At 33.9% G+C, this 19,306-nt stretch overlaps 1 protein-coding gene across 2 annotated transcripts in view; it reads left to right on the top strand.

Moving 5' to 3' along the window:
• The window catches only part of DAT (Sodium-dependent dopamine transporter), a 51,362-nt gene that overhangs the window by 16,218 nt on the left and 15,838 nt on the right, over nucleotides 1–19,306 (top strand). For both annotated transcript variants that reach the window (XM_089634935.1, XM_089634936.1), the window contains exon 3: nucleotides 13,818–13,952. In XM_089634935.1, the coding sequence (XP_089491061.1) occupies nucleotides 13,818–13,952 (135 nt within the window). The remainder of the gene's footprint in view (nucleotides 1–13,817; nucleotides 13,953–19,306) is intronic.

Below are 19,306 nucleotides of genomic sequence, written 5' to 3'. Positions count from 1 at the left end.
CTTCTCTCCATGAACATCGAGGAGGCACTGCAGTGCCTTGGAAGTCCGAACATTATGCGGTAGGCATTATTGTATTGAATCCGAAGCCTTTCCATGGTTCGCTTTTTGAAATTGGCCCACAGCTCGCAAGTATACAAGGTAGTGCAGAAAGATGAGAATAGCGTCCTTTTCACCTGCGGGCTGCAGAGTCGAAATCTTCGACTGAGCATGTTACTTTTTATGCTCAGTGCTCGCCTCTGCCTATCAATGTCGTCGTCATCCGTTAAGTTGTTGGTGATGATATGCCCTAAATATTTCGTTGTTTCTACTATTATGAGAGGTTCTCCATTTAAAAACGCTGGGGGAATCTTTTTTGGTCCTTCTCTGTATTTGACGACCAGCAGTGCTGTTTTTTTCGCGTTATATAACATGTTTGTTTCGAGTGCGTATTCTTCGCAGATCTTCAAGAGAATTCTTAGTCCCCTTATTGACGGTGCCATCAGCACCATATCGTCTGCGTAGCTCACGTTGTTGATGCATTCTCCTCCAATATGGCAGCCTACCCCAGCGTTATTTAACCTGTGAGTTAATTCATCCATATATATGTTGAACAGTACTGGGGACAAACAACCTCCTTGTCTGACCCCACTCTTTAAGAAAAAGGGTTCTGAGAAACCATCTTTCCATTTAACGAAGTTTTCTTGTTGACGGTGCCATGTGTCGAGAATTCGTACTACTTTCCATGGTAGACCTCTTTCTTTTAGTTTGGTCCACAATAATGGATGGTAGACTCTGTCGAAGGCCTTACTAAGGTCCAGAAAGCATGCGTAAGTTGTTGTTTTTCTCTTCCTGTAGTATTCCAATGTCCGTTTTACGCAGAATATGGCTGAGTCCGTGGAGCATCCTGTTTTAAAACCCATCTGATTGTCTTTCGTTTTCAATTGGAGTCCGACTTGATCTAAGAGAACTCGTTCAAATATTCTGGCGGTGGCGGTGGCGATGGATATCGGTCTGTAATTTTCCTGTAAAGTTATGTCTGTCAGTTTAGATTTTACTATCGGTATTATGATTGTCTTTGTCATGTCTTTGGGTAGGTAACCACTCTTTATGATATCGGTGAACAATGTTGCCAGTAGTTTCAGAATCGCTACCCCTGCATGTTTGACGTGTTCGGTACTTAAGCCGTCATGTCCTGCTGATGTTCCGGATTTCATGTTTTTAATGGCGGTTTTCACCATGTTTGCAGTGACTATAGGGTCAATGTCATCATAGGCATTCAAATGCGTTTCGTTTGAGGAGATGGTCGGCGTGGTAGTCGCGAAATGTTTTTTGAAAATATTGGCGATTACTTCAGGATTCGTTTCTCCGTTTATGTTGCACGAGACTTTGGAACGCATGTTCAACATTTTATTAGATTTATTCCAAAATGATTTGAAGTCCCGATTGTCTAAGTCCGCTGCTATTTTATCCATCTGGAGTTGTGTCGAATTCCTTTGGCATTGTTTTAGAGCTGTTTTGAAAGCGGCACGCTTTGTCCTTCTATCCTCCGCTATGGGACCATTGTGCGGTCTGCCATTATCAATCCAGGTGAGCATTGCTTGTCTTGATTTTTCGTATTTGTCTGCAACAAATTCATTCCACCCACAGACTTGCTTATATTTTGGTGTAGTAGTATTTCTAAATATATATGAAAGTCAATTTCTTAAATAGGACCAATAACCTCTATTTCATTCATAAGTGGTTTTTACAGAAAAGATATTATATAAAACTTACCCCCCATCACAGACCGTATACCAAAACCCTATCTAACTAGCTATGCTGTGGATGGATGGAGACGCCTTCCTTCAAGGGTCCGCGACTGCTTCAGCGCGGGCGACCAGCCCGCCAGCTCCGTCTCTCGTTCAGTCCCAGCCCAGGGACTATCAGTTCCTCTGCAATGGCCTCCGGTTACCATCCGTCCGAGTATTCGCGAAGACCGCAAGGCGTGTGTGGTAAGGCGGGAAATAGGCGATTCCGCTCTCAAATATGATACTCATCCGATAAATTGTCAATTACTGCCTGCTCCTGTCAGGTATTACGCGCGAAGCAAGCGAGGATTGCCGCCCTTTTTGAGGATTACTCTCGAAACGGAATCTCGCACCCCGGTGTCCATTGACCGCGTTTCACTGTCCCGGGTTCAGATTTAAATCGCGCATTAATCGTATTTACTCGCGATGTTGCACATGAACGCAATAATCCGCGTTTCAGGATCGGATGATCCTTTGATCAAATTATTCGAGCATTTGCTCCGCTCGACTTTTAAAATTCACAATCGTTATCAATTTGGCACTTTTGACATTCCCCACAGAGTCCGAGCCCAACTGGGCCCTGTGGGTAAGTGCCAAAACCCGCAAGAATAATTCCTTTCCTCCTATGTTGCGCTCATATGTGGCCGTCAAAAAAACCTATAGACAATAATTGAAGTGATAATCAGTACCTGATTACAATTGTTATGTTTAAATTAACTATTTTCATAACAAGCGTTCAAAGAGTATAAGAAGATGGGTTGAAAGGGTGATATGTATAGAAATGTTAGAGGATTTGCGCTAATATCAAAAAACTATTTGAATTAATAGGCGTAAGCGAAAATATTTTATAAAGCATGAACTACTTAAATTAAAGCATATATCTCTCAACAAATGTCTACAGTAACATTTAAAGCAATATTATGGATTTTTAAAATAATAATGATAACCTGACAGCATATAGCGCAGTTTTGTGTTATTTCACTTTAAGTTCGCCCTATAACACGTTAAATAACGGAACCAAATGTGTTTTTTTTAATTTAGAGGCATAATTTGTTATTTTTTTCTGTTGAGGGAATTTCATATATTTATTTTTTCTGCTGATACAGATTATATTTCAAAATAATACACATTTAAAAAAATTAAAGTGTAAAATTTAAATCGGTAGAAATCCGGAATGCGAGGTCTTAATTAATTGATTAAGAGTCCATTATTGTTATATTGAAAAAAATATTCTTTTCTGTTTTTCAAATCTCGCATTTTCTTATTTACATTTTAGTTATTATTTTATTAGTTTTACGATTTTATTATTTGAGGTTAAATTCCCTCACAAAACACAACACTCTAGTCTCTTTATGATGTGGAACATCTATTATGGCTGTTTACTTTAAAGCTGATGTTAACGTGTAATAATTATTGTTTATTTTTTGTTTTGTTTTAATTCGTTATTCGTCATATTGTTTTGATAAAAAAATAATTAAAACAAAAACAGCACATATAATAATGAAGTAATCAACAACGCTAATCAAAAGACCCCAAAACATTAGAAAAATGTTCCCACTAAAGCAAATTTCATGTTACACTCAAGGGGCATAATGAATTACTGTTTTATATTGAATACTGTAGTTACCACTTCACTTATTCACCCTTCCACTGGGGCCGAGGGTTGCGAGCGGGCACCGGTCGTGATTGATTCGCACCCCCGAGACCCTCGAGCGCCTTCCCACGAGTTGACATTGTTTTTCGCTCGACATGTCAAAACTGGGCCTGTCGCTCTAGCCCTGGACACATCTGTTGGGCACTCACTGTCAACTCCTGAGTATGATGGAGTCCGGCACACTCGGTCAGTCGACATGTTTACGTATTCTCGCTTTATTGATCTGCAGTTCAACATCTCTGGAACCCGATAATCGCTTATATATTGAATTTATGTATGGATTATTAAGGCAAGCAGGCAAACAATATAAGATTCTAATTGTATTATGTTGCTACGTGATTTCCAGTAGCGATTTTCCACTTATATGAATTACAGCTATATACAATTTCCATATGCTATTGTAAGTGTATGTCACAGGTTTTGTGACGCAAATCGCATCGTGATTACACTGTATTTATTTATTCACACTCACGTCTAACAAAGACTTGTTTGCACATATACGGCATGAGGATGTGCTAATTATATTATTAATCTAAAGATTGTAAACTATTATTATAAACATTGTAACATAATTTGAAATATTATAGTTTATTATAAAATCATATTATATTAAGCAAAACATTGCGTTCAAACCAAGTTCGTTTGGAATAAATCACTGTTTGAAGAAAACATTTGAAACAATCTTGATAATGAAATAAGTATGTATAATGTATTTGTAGAACACGGTAGATTTAAAGGTAGCTGCGTTAACTTAGAGCTTAGAGCAGTCACCCAAGGAAAGACAAACATTCCCAGGTTAAGAATTACTGAAAATATTTGATTTCTTCCTGCTACCATTATAAGCGGAACATGTTGCTTGTACAATGATGGAGGACTACGCTGGCAGAATATTTGATCCACGAGGCCTCGGTGCGAACCTGATTTTGAACTACTTTTCCACTAACTGGTCGTTCGTGTAATTTGATATTTGAAAGTGTTAAATATTCAAAATTTTGATATAAAATTGCGGCTTTATATGAAATGATGAGAGATTCAAATTACTTCTCAATAATTTTATTGATCGTATATATGGCAAAATGCATAGGAAACAGGGCGGTTTAATTGAGTGGAGAAAGTTGGACAAATTGGTTGGTTGCGCAAAGTGTCCTTCCCACACATCCTTGGAATGAAAGCCTCTGCTAACTTATAATGAAATTCCCCTTTGAAGGGGAGCGCCTGATGGAAGAATAGGTCAGGAAGTGGCTGCCACAATTAGCCCCAATTAGCCCCCCGGCCCCCGTTTTCTTGAACCCTGACTCTTGACTCTTGATGTTGGGGAACAATCAAACGTTTCAACAAATAATTAAAATGCATTTTTTGTATAGGAAATTCGTTAGTGTAATAATTATTACTGAAAATGCATGGTTATTATTTAACCTCACATAATTCATAACGAGCCAACACTAAAAACATGATTAACTCGCATCTAAATAATATTTTTGCCAATACAATTTTGTCGCGTGGGATAGTATAAAAATAAAACAAACTCACGTGCAGTTGTAAAGGTTTCTCTGGCCCTACTCGATAAATATGATTTAAAAAAATAAGGTGATTTAGAAAATTAAAGTAGGTACCTACCTAGAAAATTTAACAATATACGTAAATACTGGAGGTGCCACGCACTGAAATCTTAGATTTGAATCGATTAGAAGGAGCCACACACCTTGTTACCAATGCTTTATGTAATAAACATAATTCATCAATCAGTTTGTTAGTGGATGCTAAATTGTAGAACCGCGTACTATGAATTTGTATTTTTTTAATCTATTTCATTAAGTTCTGCTTGATTCGCAAGACGTCACAGCCATTACGTTGTTCGAATGCATTATTAAGTTGGGCTCGGTAACATACTCGGTGCAATAATAATGAAATCAATTAATCGTTAAAGAAGAAGATAACATTAATAAATCAAAACGAAACATGAAACAAAACACATAAAATAAAAAAAGTAACGGTCGCAACTGGGAATCTCTGTCTGAGGAAGCTACAAGTCAAAAATGGGTATATTCTTGGTACACCTTATATTGTAGATAATAGGTATTAAAATCGCTTGACAAACGGAGACTAGAAACGTTCGATTTCAAGCACAAAACTGGTTTTTATTTATTTTGTAAATAATTTTAAAAGAAAGCAAAAAAGTTAATCAAGTGAAACTGTCACAGAAAATGTTAGTTATAATTATTGTATTTTTAAAAAGTTTATATTTTTAATTGAGTAATTTATTATTTTATTTGTATTCCACTAAAACAAAACGATAGGAAAACCTTCAATTTATCTAATGCATATTTATTGGTATTTATAATGTACACCAATTCGTTATAAAGATTAATCAAAATAGTGATTTAGCCTTAAGCTTCGCCTTAACACCTTTTACCTTTAATTTTAATTTGAGTGGCGGTTTTGGGTACCGCCGCCCCTGGAACCATTTATTGGATAACCAACACCTCTGCCGTATGTCACCCCGAGTGGTTCGCTACGTTTGGTGACTTAGCAGGGGTGCCCGGGTTTATTGAGTGAGAAGTGTTCAGGATGCGCCTACCACCAGCTGCTTGGCATGCCAGATCAGGAGAGGCTGGTTTGGGGAGTCCCTTTGACCCATTTCTCGCGACCCATCGCATTGCGCCGCAGCGAGATGGGTATATTAATTCATCCGACACTGCTTGACAAACTGATCCCTAGATTCCTACCCACCCCTCATACCCTTTTCCTTCCTAGAACTTCATCTCCTTCCTTTCCCTAAAAAGAGCCCCAACACAGCATCCCCAAAGATGACATAGGTCCTGAAGGAAATTCTTTTCATCGCGGCCTTCTGTGTGGGGTTAATGTTAAAGAAAAACCACTCGGCCGTAATATACAGGGTTTTCCAATAAGAGGTTTAATTTTGATATTCAATTGTAAATGATCAATGGTTTCGTTGCTTGTGTGGCACGTAGTGCCGTTTTGTTGAAAGTAAACGTTGTCCAGATCAATACCATCCAATTCCGGCCATAAAAAATCATTAATCATCTCTCGATAGAGCAATCCATTCACCGTAACTGTTGCTCCAGCCTCATTTTCAAAAAAGTAATGTCCAATGACACCGCCGGACCATAAACCGCACCAAACAGTCACACGTTGAGGATAGAGAGGCTTTTCAACTATAACTCTTGGGTTTTCCGAGTCCCAGATGCGACAATTTTGCTTGTTGACGAAGCCACCGAGGTGGAAATGGGCCTCATCACTCAAGATGATTTGCATTTGATTCACTCAAGTGAATTTTAATAATTTCAATGCGTTGTTGAAGCGTGTATCGTTCCATTTTTATTAATGACGTAGTTTCTACTTGTCAATTGTCAAAAAATGACAGCTTCAAAAGTAACATCTACCGAAATAGTTGGCTATTCAAAAATAACACCTCTTATTGGAAAACCCTGTATAATTATTTTACGTGTGAGGTATGAGATCGACAAAAAGTCACGTAAAATAATCAGGTCTCAATGGCAAGGGAGTTGTTATCCCGTTTAGACAGAGATCATGGATTCGATTCCCACTTGCGACGTTTCCTTTTTATTTGCTGTGGATTCAGATTTAATTATATTATTTTCTTATTCAATGAATAAATGGGTATAATCTTCAAAAGTTATACAAATAAATTAAATGAAAGAAGTCAATAAATTAAGTATATCAAAAAGCATTAAAAAGCTTGCAAGGTCGCGCTACCTGTAAACAAAATAACCAGAATATATCCTTTCATGCCTACATGTGTGAATTAAAGTATGCTTGAGCTACCGCATGTTTCCTGTCTTTTGATTAATTAGCCGTGACCTCTAACAGATGCCCGTCCTTGCTTCCCGTGGGACTGCTTACTCCACTTAATTAAAGGATTGACTCCAAATAATAGCACTCATTAATCATAGTCTCTTGTGTGAATGTTGGTAGTTGACAGGTCATGGGTTAATGTGTCTTATATTTTAATTATTGTATTTGATTTTCGCTGGGGTTTTCCAGAATTTTTCCTTGAACTGATTTGTATAAAATATTTTTTTCTTGTAAGGTATTGTCCAAAAGGAAGGAGAAAGTAAATGTTGACTTGATTATGTGTGATAAATAGGCACTATAGGCAGGGGGTTCGATATAGTGTGACGTGCTGCTTATGTTCATGGACTAATCGAGGGATTAAAGTCAAATAAAGTTATCTACAAACACGTATGGATAATTCTATTTATATTAGAAAGTTTTTTTTTGTAGATAACGTCGTTTGAGTATTATTTTTTATTTTTTTATGGATAATTTTGTGGTTCTTTGACTTTAATGGCTAATAATATATTATAATTTTCCTTTTAATTAATAATAGTTTTTTAAATATATGAAATAATTCATTTATCTGATTATTATTAGATATTACATAACATGCATAACTCGCAAAGAAATAGAACCTGCTTATTAAAAAATGATTTATTTTTTCGGTTATGGTGATATTGTATAATACAGTATAATGTGTAAAATTAAGTTCTTTAGAAAATGAGAATAAAACATTTCAATTAGTGTGCCTGAAAACAAAACAGGCGGTTAAATAGGAATTTAAACCTTATCGATATCTGCATAAAGAGTATTATGAATCAAAATTACCATCTCAAAATTTAGTAAACCAACTCCTGAGAATGAACCGTAAAATTCCACAGAACTACGCCTTGTGTCATGTCGGCCATATACAGCGTAGGCTAATCAAGTTATGCTGTTATACAATGTATACGATCCGCTGAAATTCTACTAGAATTTAATTATACTTCAACTTCAAAATTGAAACTTCATTTCAAGAACCCCTTTTCAATTAAAAACTGCACGATGTTCAGTTTTTTTCTAAATTATTAATTTAATCGTGTTATATTTTCCTCATCTACCGTGGCTTTTTCAAATAATAACAAAATCGTTTTTGATCTATCCTGATAGTGTAATTGTAGGATCCGAATTGGAATTGACGGCCTCCGTAGTCGTGGGGTAAGGCTCTCGTCTAGCAATCCGGAGGTCGCGGGTTAAATTTCCAGTAAACGCACAGACATAGGAATTAATAGACGAGAAGATAATGGCGAGGGGTAAAATCAACTGTTGAAGAACGAAGGGGGTGAAGCTGACTGTGATTCGTCAGTAAATCAATCTGACAGTAAATAGGCATCTCGCATTATAATATCACCACTTACTTCTTAAAAGTAAAATCTGCTTTTGAATGAATAGACATTTTTACATGGGAGCGCAAATTACTCGCCACGTTATGAACAAATTTGCGAAGTCCAAATTCGGCAAAAAAATTCGGTTCTGTTTTCAGAGTCGAATATTTCGTTTACGTATTTAGTTAAGACACTTTTATAAATGTTCATAATTTACTTCCCAGCAACCAACCAGTTTTGTGTTTCGCGTCCAGACGTTTTTCGATGTGATAGTATATTATGTTTCTACAACTGATCCATATTATACGATGTGAATATGCTTAAAATAAAGTAAAATAATGCTTATATATGGAATGTAATACGACAATTGGGTTTATTCTCTTTTTCACATCTATTTTTACAAGTTTTCATAGCACAAGTCAACATTTTGCCGTGTTATTTCGTAAAATGAACCGATGATGCCTCGACCATAGTTCGCACAAGAATGATGACGTCACGTTTTCAAATTTCACTTGAGGATATACGCGAGCACAGCCGGCTCCAATGGAACCGGTATGGGGAGTGGGGATAATACGCTTTTAATCACTTAGGGCAGGTCTACTAATATTCATATGTCTATGAGTAAACGTAAGTAAACTTTGTTTGATTTGCGGTAAGTTTCAGAGCGGAAGGTATTCTCAGTATCTCCCTGGTGTAAGACCACCATTCAGAATTGAAAAATTGCTTTAAATGGCTATGGACTTATTTACAAGTGTATGATGCCATAGTCTCCCTGGCTCCAAATGGATGAGAGCAGTTGGGACTCTTCTGCGGTATTCACATCTCAAACATTGAACATAAAAATCACGAAAAAAATATACTGGTTCGTTCAGTACAATGAATGAATGGCAAATTATCGAAACTAACATATTAAGGAATCAGTAGGAAGAAAATTAAATGAGAAGGAGAGTGGAGTAGAGGAAGGTTAAGTTATCTGTGTAGCTTCCTAAATGCTTTATAAACATATCTATAACCTTAAGGCGATACCATACGTAGTAATGCAAAATCATGTGTTTTTGGTTTGAAAATTTGGTCGCCTAGAAATGTTTCAGATGCTTTAATTAAATACTGCTAGTAGAATACATCTTGGCCTTTGAAATAATCGAGTATTTTTTAGACAAGTCTTTTTATAAGCCCAGAAAAAAATAATGTATAAGGCCTATGAAAACTGCTTTAAAGTCAAAATCTCCTACTTACGAACCCATTTTCGGTTATGATTTTATTGTATAATGTGGCAAATTAAGTTATTTATAAAATGATAAAAAAAATTAAATATTTATGCCTGAATGCCAAAATAAAATAAAAGGCACTTTTTGTCCATGTTTTTTTCTTGCATAAATCAAAACAGGTGTTAAGCGGGAATTTAAACCTTATCGCCATCTACGTAAGGGTTGTTATTGATAGCGGCTCAATTTAAAATATTACAGGACGTAGTGCATCGCATTAATTATATTCAGAATATCTTTCTCTCATGGGGGTGATACTGAAAGAATCTTTAAATCTGGAACGAAGTACAAAAAAGCGATTTCAAATTTTACTATTATTTCCCGTTGTGTTACAGTGTAGTTGTGTACATAGTCACTAGTGTAGCGACGTCCTGATTTAACTTGACCATTTGGCATTTCATCTGTTTGTAAATTTGTTTGTAACGTTGCGTTTCCGGTTTCAAAATGAGGACTTATTAATTAAGTATGTAGATATTTTAGTACCTACTTACAAATCTTATGATTTCAGAGGAAATTTTGGTTTTGATTTTAAATAAAATAAAATAAGAAACATGATTCACAGAACTACTAGTATTTAATTTATGCATAATATCAAAATAGTTCAATTAAATTAATTATAATACGAAAATCGTCAGATTTTAAACCCACGGCCTCTGGGCCACGTAGATCGTCCGATTAGAAATGAATCATTGCAAAACCCCATCAAATGTGCCTATTTAAAAATTCCCTGTGGACAGTTTCCGAGTCGATCGTATTATTAAAATGTCTTTACTTCTTCTCCAATAATGAAAAACTGGATTAACTTCCCTGGAGACCAGTTGTCCTCCTCTATAATAACGAATACCTCCCTTCTTACAGCGGCGACGAGGTGCTCTGTGCCGCCTATCGGCTTAGGACTTCGATTGCTCTGAGATTGCAGTAATTATTTTTGAAGCGATAGTAATTTATAATTAAGAACATCAGTAATGACTGAACGTAGCGAAGTCCTGTTTTTACTCAACCATTTGCCGTTTTATCTATCTTTAAATTTGTTTGTTGCGTTTCGGTTCCGGTTCAAGATGGTGGCCATGTTGGATACCATATTTTTTATACCGCCAAAGTTCGTTTGATAGTGGTGCCTTCTACGGGCTGTCAAATCAGAAGAAAGTTTGAAAAAAGAATTGCCGCTGAGATGGTGACATTTCTGTCAACCGTATAATTCCTTATTTTAAATAAAAAAGAAACGTAAAATATTTATGGTTTAATATTAAATATGTAGATATTTAAGTACCTACTTCCAATTCTCACAATTTTAGAGTAAATTTAGAATTTTATTTGAGAAAATTCGAAAAGATACTTTTTTGGAGGCGAGGTCTATACCCAGAACTATTAGAGGCGTAGATTTTTTTATGACATTAGTTTTCAATCCAAACGGTAGGTAGGTACTCGGATTAAAAAATGAGGGACAATTCATTGGGGAAAAACAGTTTTACTATTTTATATAGTAATTACATTTTACATGTTTTCATTAACCAGTGCAGTTTCCACATACATCCTTTAGAAACTCAGGCATTTGTAATATTAAATTCATAAGGAAGATACATGTTGTCTTCCTCATGTTGAGGAGTTCAATCTTTCATGCACAAAAAAAATATTTAGAGTTAATTATTTAATATCAATATGAATTGAACTTTGATCTGGGAGAATAATTCACACATAATATTTTTACGTCCAAGTTTCCTTCTTTATACACTTTATTATTATTAGTGAAGTGAACTAGATTTTTCATTTTTAATTCATTCTTTATTTCACATATGTACAGTGGGGTGTCCAAAGACAAAAGGAAGAATTTTTTTCATGAATTGAAATACGCATACCCTCTTATTTTATTCCATTTGATCCCAATAACTCATATAATAAATATTATTTTGATTAAACACCGGCAACCCATGCCGACTTGATGCCAAACATATGGTACAAAAATTTGTACAGAGTTAATATGGAAGGATTTTAAACTTTAATTTTTGTCGGATAAATAAAATTTCTCTTCAAAGTTTGTTTTTTACAGTCAGGATAAATCTTCCGGTGTTCCTGAACGCATCGTAACAAAAAAAAAATTTGTTCCTCTTCGAACGTGATTAAGCCATGAAAATCTTGCATTAACTTAACAGTTCTTTCAGCTGTATCATTCACTACCCTCAGTGACGACACCTTATTTCTGGCTTCTTGATACGAAGCATTATTTGACCACATCGTAGGGCATTCGTTAAGAAAACTGGCATCTATTTTCAGACGATCAAACAAAGACTTGCTTTTGACTGAATTATTATTATTATCCGATAACTATTTATTATTATTGACGACTATTGTACAATCGTCAATAATAATAAATAGTTATCGGAAAATTTTTATAGCGCCATTTTTGTGAAAAATCCCATACGAATATAACTTACAAAAATACGATCATCCGTTTTGCATCTAAATTCAAAATGTAATTTGATGCAGTATTTTTAATTTAGTCATTGCATGGCCTGCATGCATTGCATGTATTTGGAACTAGTCAAATTATACATTACTGAAAAGCCTCAGAGGCTTTTTTGTATTTATTTAGTGATAAATTGAAGATGCCACTCCATAAGTATTCTGGGCAATGGAATACACATGGCAGTTAGTCCCAGAATTTGTGCACTGAAATAAAACCCGAATTTTATTATTAGGTGGTGGAATCCGAAAGTTCATCAATAAAAGCAATTCTCGACTATCAAATTCATCATGTAGTGAAAGTCCTTCAGTCAGTTTTGTAGTTTAACAAAAGTGCTTGCATATACATTTTAATATTTAGGAAACATAAATTTTTTTTTCACATTCTTTCAATGGCTTTTACATGAATATTGTAATGTTGGTTCCAGACGGGAGAATTGTACTCATGTTGCATTCTAACAATGACAAAATATAACAGTTTAATACACTTAATATTGTTGAAATTTCTAGTTGACCTAGTTATCAATCTCAACATTTGTAAGCCCTTATTAGAGATTTTAGTTATGTGGTTTACAAATGAAAGATTTGATTGGACAGTGAAGTCCAATTTGTGTGAAAATCTGAAGAGCATTGTAATCAATGTTGTAATTAAAGATCGCTGGATTTTTTTATTCGAGAAATTTGATTTTATTTGACATTTTGAGATATGTAAATATAATCTGCTTTCATTGCACCAAATTTACAATCTTTTTGAATATTACGATGATAAATATTTAGAATAATTCTTTTTAACAAAAAGTTAAAAAGGTCATTAATAAACTATATAAACAAGATTGGACCAAGATGTGAGCCCTGTGGGACTCCATTTGTTGCATATTTACTAACACGAAGGATTTTATTTCAACAATTTATTGTCTATCAATTGCTCTTAAAGGTAATTAAGTAAGTAGGTATGTACTTCATTATTAAGTAGATTACTTCATTATTAAGTAGATAAGTACTTCATTAATATAAATGTAATTAAGTTAAGTTAAACCAGTGACTATCTAATATAATGTAACGTCTAAAAACATTCTAAATTTATTTATGTAATTCAACAATAAAAAGACATAGCATTTCGAATCTCACAAATTTCCCTTCCTGATCATGTACAACCCTGTGACAGGAATTGTGTTAAAAGTTTTTCAGGAAACTTGGTGGTGAAGTGTCGAAGAAATCTTTTGAAGGTAAGGAATAAATTTACATAATGTGCTTTATTGTGATAGCTTACTTGTTTATTTGGGATCTACATAGACTACTACATTTCAGGCATTTTCTAGGTTGTTATTGTAGGTGGTCGGAGGTGAAAACTACCTGAAAATCTTATCTGAAACGTGATGTGTTCTTCAGGGGGCCATCACCTCTTGGTGCCGCATCTGTCCACTAATTACAATAGCCTCGTGTCTTTCACCTTACCATCTTGTCTAACAAATGATGTTGTGTTCCTCAGGCGCCTTCCTCGTCCCCTACTGCGTCATGCTGGTGGTGGGGGGCATACCGTTATTCTACATGGAGCTCGCCCTGGGACAGTTCCACCGTAAGGGGGCCATCACCTCCTGGGGCCGCATCTGTCCACTCTTCAAAGGTAGGAAAACAAACACATCTTTATTTATGAACATTGTCTTTATATGTAATAAAATCCTCATCACAGGGAATTCCAATGCGGATATAATTATCTTTACTTGTTACAAAATACATGTATTAATTTGGTTATAATTTAACAGTTTTTAGACCTCTAGTAAAAATAAATTGTATTTGTAAGTGAGAAACGGGAAAAATAAATTCAGTAATAAAAAGGATCATTAACCATAATACAGGAAATAGGATGAGAAAATATGAATGGCGTAATAGAAGGAAAGTAGCACAAATATAGTAAAATATCACAAAAAACTCTCTAAATACATTCTGAACTCGGCTAGATAACGGCATATATTTCAAAGCAGTGCTTGGTAGGTGCATGGACAGTTTCGGAATTATATTAAAAGTAAGATTATCCCATCACGTCCAAGTAATAATAATAATACGATAATTTGCACACCGCCTTTTTTTTAAATCACCTTAAGGTTTGGATGGTTTAAAAGGGAGATATGTAAATACGAATGTTAGAGGGAGCGCGAATATCAAAAAACGATAATGGTTAAGCGAAAATGCTGAAAATATTTAATAAAACACGACTCGTTTGAAATAGAGCAAAAATCTCTCGACAAATGTTTTAGTTGCATTTAAAGATACCATGCCTGTAACATATTAAATAATAGAACAAAACGTGTTTTTAATAATTTAACATACTTTGCGATTTTTTTTTGTATCGATGGATTTTCATATAATCAACGTTTCGGTATAACATTATTAAAATATCTTCTAAAAGAATATCTTTTTTTTTGGAAATTAAAAACTTAAAGAGTTAACGAGAAACTTGTTATAAATCGGTAGAAATTGGGTGAGCGGGACTAAAGGGCGCTGTAAAATGTATTGTAATTTCCAAGGCTATCCAATTTTATTATTTACATACAGATAGGTACACTCCAGATAAACACACTTATTTAAAAACAAAAGTTACGATTGGAGAAGATATGAACTTGCACACAAACGACACTACATTAAAAACGCTAAACATTACAAGATTTTAAATTTGCTATATTACCCTACATTACTATTGGTATTACATTTATTAGAAGATTAGTGGCAAAAGAAGAGACGATATTTACTTTAAAATAACATTAAAAAGCTTACAAATTCTTAGTTGTTTAAAACTTTTTACACATTTAGTTATTGAAGCATTTATTTATTATCATTGTGGACTTGTGAAGCTGAAGGTAAAAGGTTTCTGGCATTTTGTGTATGACTCTCTAAAAACGTGACTCTAAAATCCGTCGAGTCTGTGATCATTCTTAAATCTAGTATCTACAAATTTCCCAATACTTTTTGTATTTTCTAGATATCGAATGAGAACGAAGATAAAATTTTAAATAAACGCCATAATCTCAATATCTGGATTTCTATCTCTTCAGATAGAATAGAAAAGAAATGCGTGTGAACTTTATGAACATACATCATTGCAGTTTTGGAAACGCTGTCGCTGTAACTCGACTACTCGCCAAATAGAATTTTGGTGATGACGAACTCGCACGAGTCCTGCGGACGGAAGGAAGCAATTAAAAGTTAATAGATTAATTATTTTGGTTCGCTGATTGTCGACAATGGACTTTATGAACAGTTAAACTTGATTATCTACAGATTATTTAATGATTTTGTGGGGTGTCATGTCATCATCAACATTTCCACTTCAGGATTTTAGGAAAAAAATATTTTGTATGAAAATGAATTATTTTTAGTAAATTAAAATTAAATGTATCGTCAAATATGATTTAAGATTTTCACGGCCAAAAGTATTTTTGTTATTTGTTTTTGGGGTTTTATGCCGTTTTGCGCTAACTCCTTCTTTAGCCAACGTTTCGGACAACGTTGGACATTGATGGACGATGGACACTGTAACGTTGTCCGAAACGTTGGTTAAAAAGAAGGAGTGAACGCAACATGGCATAAAACCCCAAAAACAAATAACATAAATGTATCGATTTCAAAATAATGTAGGGCAAGTAAGTGACTTTTATTTTAGATCGAAGCTAAACGTTTTTGAAAAAAAAAACTTGTGAATCAGATGTGAATATAAATTCAACCTAAACTTATAAATATTTGATTTGCTCTGAAGAACCTAACCTAATAATAATAGTAATAAAACTGATAAACTAGACAGAGCATATTTAAAAGAAATCTTCTCGAGAACCCACCCAAGATGATGGTTTTCGTGGTGTTAGTAGTTAGTAGTACCTACTTAGTTCCAGTGTTGTATGCTTATTTATTTTCTTAATAACGTGATGCAAATAAAAGTTAATAATCTTTCATTGATTAGTTATGTTCAGCACTTTAATTTGACTACACCTTTTATTGTAAAACGTAAAAGAAAATAACCGCTAAATGTAACTGTTGAATACTTAGGTACTACTGTATTTTACGTTCATTTCCTTTTGCAGTTGTCATTTAGTATTTCAATTTCTCCCTTGAAACTCTGCCATAAAAAATAAAATAAAGTAGGCCTTCAACCTTCCCGACCCTTCAACATTAAACCAGATTTACCGCACAAAGAACTAGAGGTATGTGGGCACTTGAGAAAACTACCCGAGTTTCCGTAGCTTTATTTGATAACGCTGTTTAAAGAATAGACCACTTTAACAAGGTGGCGTGAAATGGGACATAAAACTGAGCCAGAAAGCTTACGAAGCTTAGAAACCACCTGTGGAGTGTTCATATGATTGCCAGGAAGCCCGGAAAGGAAGAAAATGCTTTCCGGCAGATATTTTCACGGCTTTTTTATATTTGTAACAGATTGTTATTATTAATAATTCACTTTCTAGCCACGTACGAATTTCATTTGGACCTTTGGCGAAATTGACCGATACGTATGGTATTTTATTTGTGGGTTTGGGTTTTAAATACAATATGTGCTTACATAATTATGTAAAAGGTTTACTTCTCTGGCGTGCACTGCATAAAAGTACCAACTGTGTTATGATTAGTGACTTTTAAATCTTTAACTTCCGAGATTTATCACAGATCCATCTACTCGTGTATAATTGGAAATTCAAGAAGTTTTGCGTAGATGAATGCCATTTAATTAAACTTTTCATATCATAAAAACACACATGAGACAAGGAAATAAAAAGTAATACTCCCCTCAAGGACAAAAAACAGACTAAAAAGTCCTTGATGTACGGAGCATTTAAGATATTTTTTGAATTATCAAAAAAGTAAAATCAGATGAAAATATAAACCAATTTAAATTTATAATATTGCTTAAATATGTGATTGATTCATACTAAAAATTGTTTTAAAAATAAAATATGTAAGTACAAAGATTTTATTAGGATATAGGTAACTATGTAAATACTTAAAAACCACAATAAACATATAAAATATATACATTTATTGGAATTCACATTTTATTTATTTATTCACGCCATGAAGGCTTTTACATGTATATAATATTTAGGGAAAGCTGATCAAGAGTACAATAATGTGTGTGTATAGGTCGAGTACGGACAATATAAGCAGGTACAATACTGGATATCGTTGAGAGTTGTTGTAAATTCAAGTAATAACTGTTCAGTAAATAAATATAATAATAAGAGTACAAAATATGTATGCAGATATAATAAGAGATTGGGGTATACTACGAATATACTGTCATGCAAATATTACACTGACTTATTAGTGTACTTATATCGTCAGTTACTGTTTATTGAAAGAAAGATTTCACAAATGGCTTCCACTTTTCTCGATCCTTTGCCTATTTTATTGTAATTATTATCTTACTTATCGTTTATTTTTATTTACTACTTCGTATATTTAATACTACATTTTTCTTAGTTTCTCTTTGGAACCATTGATTGGCGATGTTTGTTCAATCAGCAGTGGTATGTCGATCAAATAACTTGTTTAGGTAATTAATTCAAAATAATAAACTTAAAACCATCATTTTAAATAAAAAAATATCTACTTGTTTCTGAACCTAAGGTTCCTAAATCAGGAATGGACAAAATAAAACAGTACACGATAGGAGAAGGTAAATAAAACTTACTTAAACATTTAAATTGTGATAAAATAATTGTTGTATTTATACAACAAAAACTTTTTGTAAATTATAATATAATAATAATCAAAAAACAGAATCAAGGCACAACCAAGAAGCCTAAACAAATTTTTAAATTAATTATGATTAAAAGTATAAAACAAAGGTAACCGTGTGTGGGCAATATAACAAAAAAATACTAATAAAATACAACTCGGCGATTGTCGGCATATTATGGCAAATTAGCAAGAACCTTTTAAGGCGATGCCGATGCCATGCGTAGCAATGCATATTCATGTTTTTTTGGTTTGAAAATTTGAGCACTTAGAAATGTTTTAGATGATTTAATTAAATACTGCAAGTAGAACACATTGGCCTATGAGATGATCCAGTATTTTTAAGATAAGTCTTTTAATAAGCCTAGAAAAAAATAATGTATCAGGCCTATAAAAACTGCTTTAAAGTTCAAAATCTCCTACTTTCGAACGCATTTTCGGTTACGGTTTTATTGTATAATGTGGAAAATTAAGTTCCTTACAAAATGATCGTAAAAAAATTAAATATTTGTGCCTGAACGTCCGCAAAATAAAATAAAAGCCACTTTTTGGCGATGTTTTTTTCTTGTATTTATCAAAAAAGACGGATGGTGTTGAACGGGAATTTAAACTTTATCGCCATTTACGTAAGGGGTGTTATTGTTAGCGGTTTGATTAAAAATGTTACACGACGTATGGTTGTCATAATGTGACAAATTTATAGAACCTACAAATATGGGGTAAACGGTGGATTCATTGGCTTTAAACCGTAGTAAGCAGTTTTTATATGTTTATATATTAATATTGATTAAATTATATGGTATATATATATATTTAATTTATAAGATTAATTTATATAAACAACCAGTCGCTTAGTGGTTATATTCTAAATTTAATTAAAATAATGAAATACAACATCAAGGAAGATATGATGTAATTTTTGAAGCTACGATATAATAATCTATTGCTGTAAAGAAGTGAAACATACAATTGCTTTATTTTTTTTGAAATACTTTCAATAACAAGTAAATACATTCAATTGGTATACGTTTAGCTTTGCTACGAAATAAACAGCCGGCCTGCTATAAAACTATTTCTCAGATATAAAAGGGATCTGATAAAGTGTTTCATAAAGACATTTACGCGTATGTTCACGGTTCATTTATTCAAAACCTATATCCTGCTAAAGGACCCGCGCGGGTATTACAAGGGTACGTAGTAAGGGGGGGGGTCTAGAAAAGTGTCGGAGCTAAATCATTCCCGGCTAGCTCTTTT

This window comes from Hesperophylax consimilis, chromosome 8, assembly GCF_061612785.1.
Source record: "Hesperophylax consimilis isolate HC1 chromosome 8, BYU_Hcon_1.0, whole genome shotgun sequence".
NCBI lineage: Eukaryota > Metazoa > Arthropoda > Insecta > Trichoptera > Limnephilidae > Hesperophylax > Hesperophylax consimilis.
The sequence above is the reverse complement of the archived record's forward strand: the minus strand, read 5'-3'. Positions and strand labels throughout refer to the sequence as shown.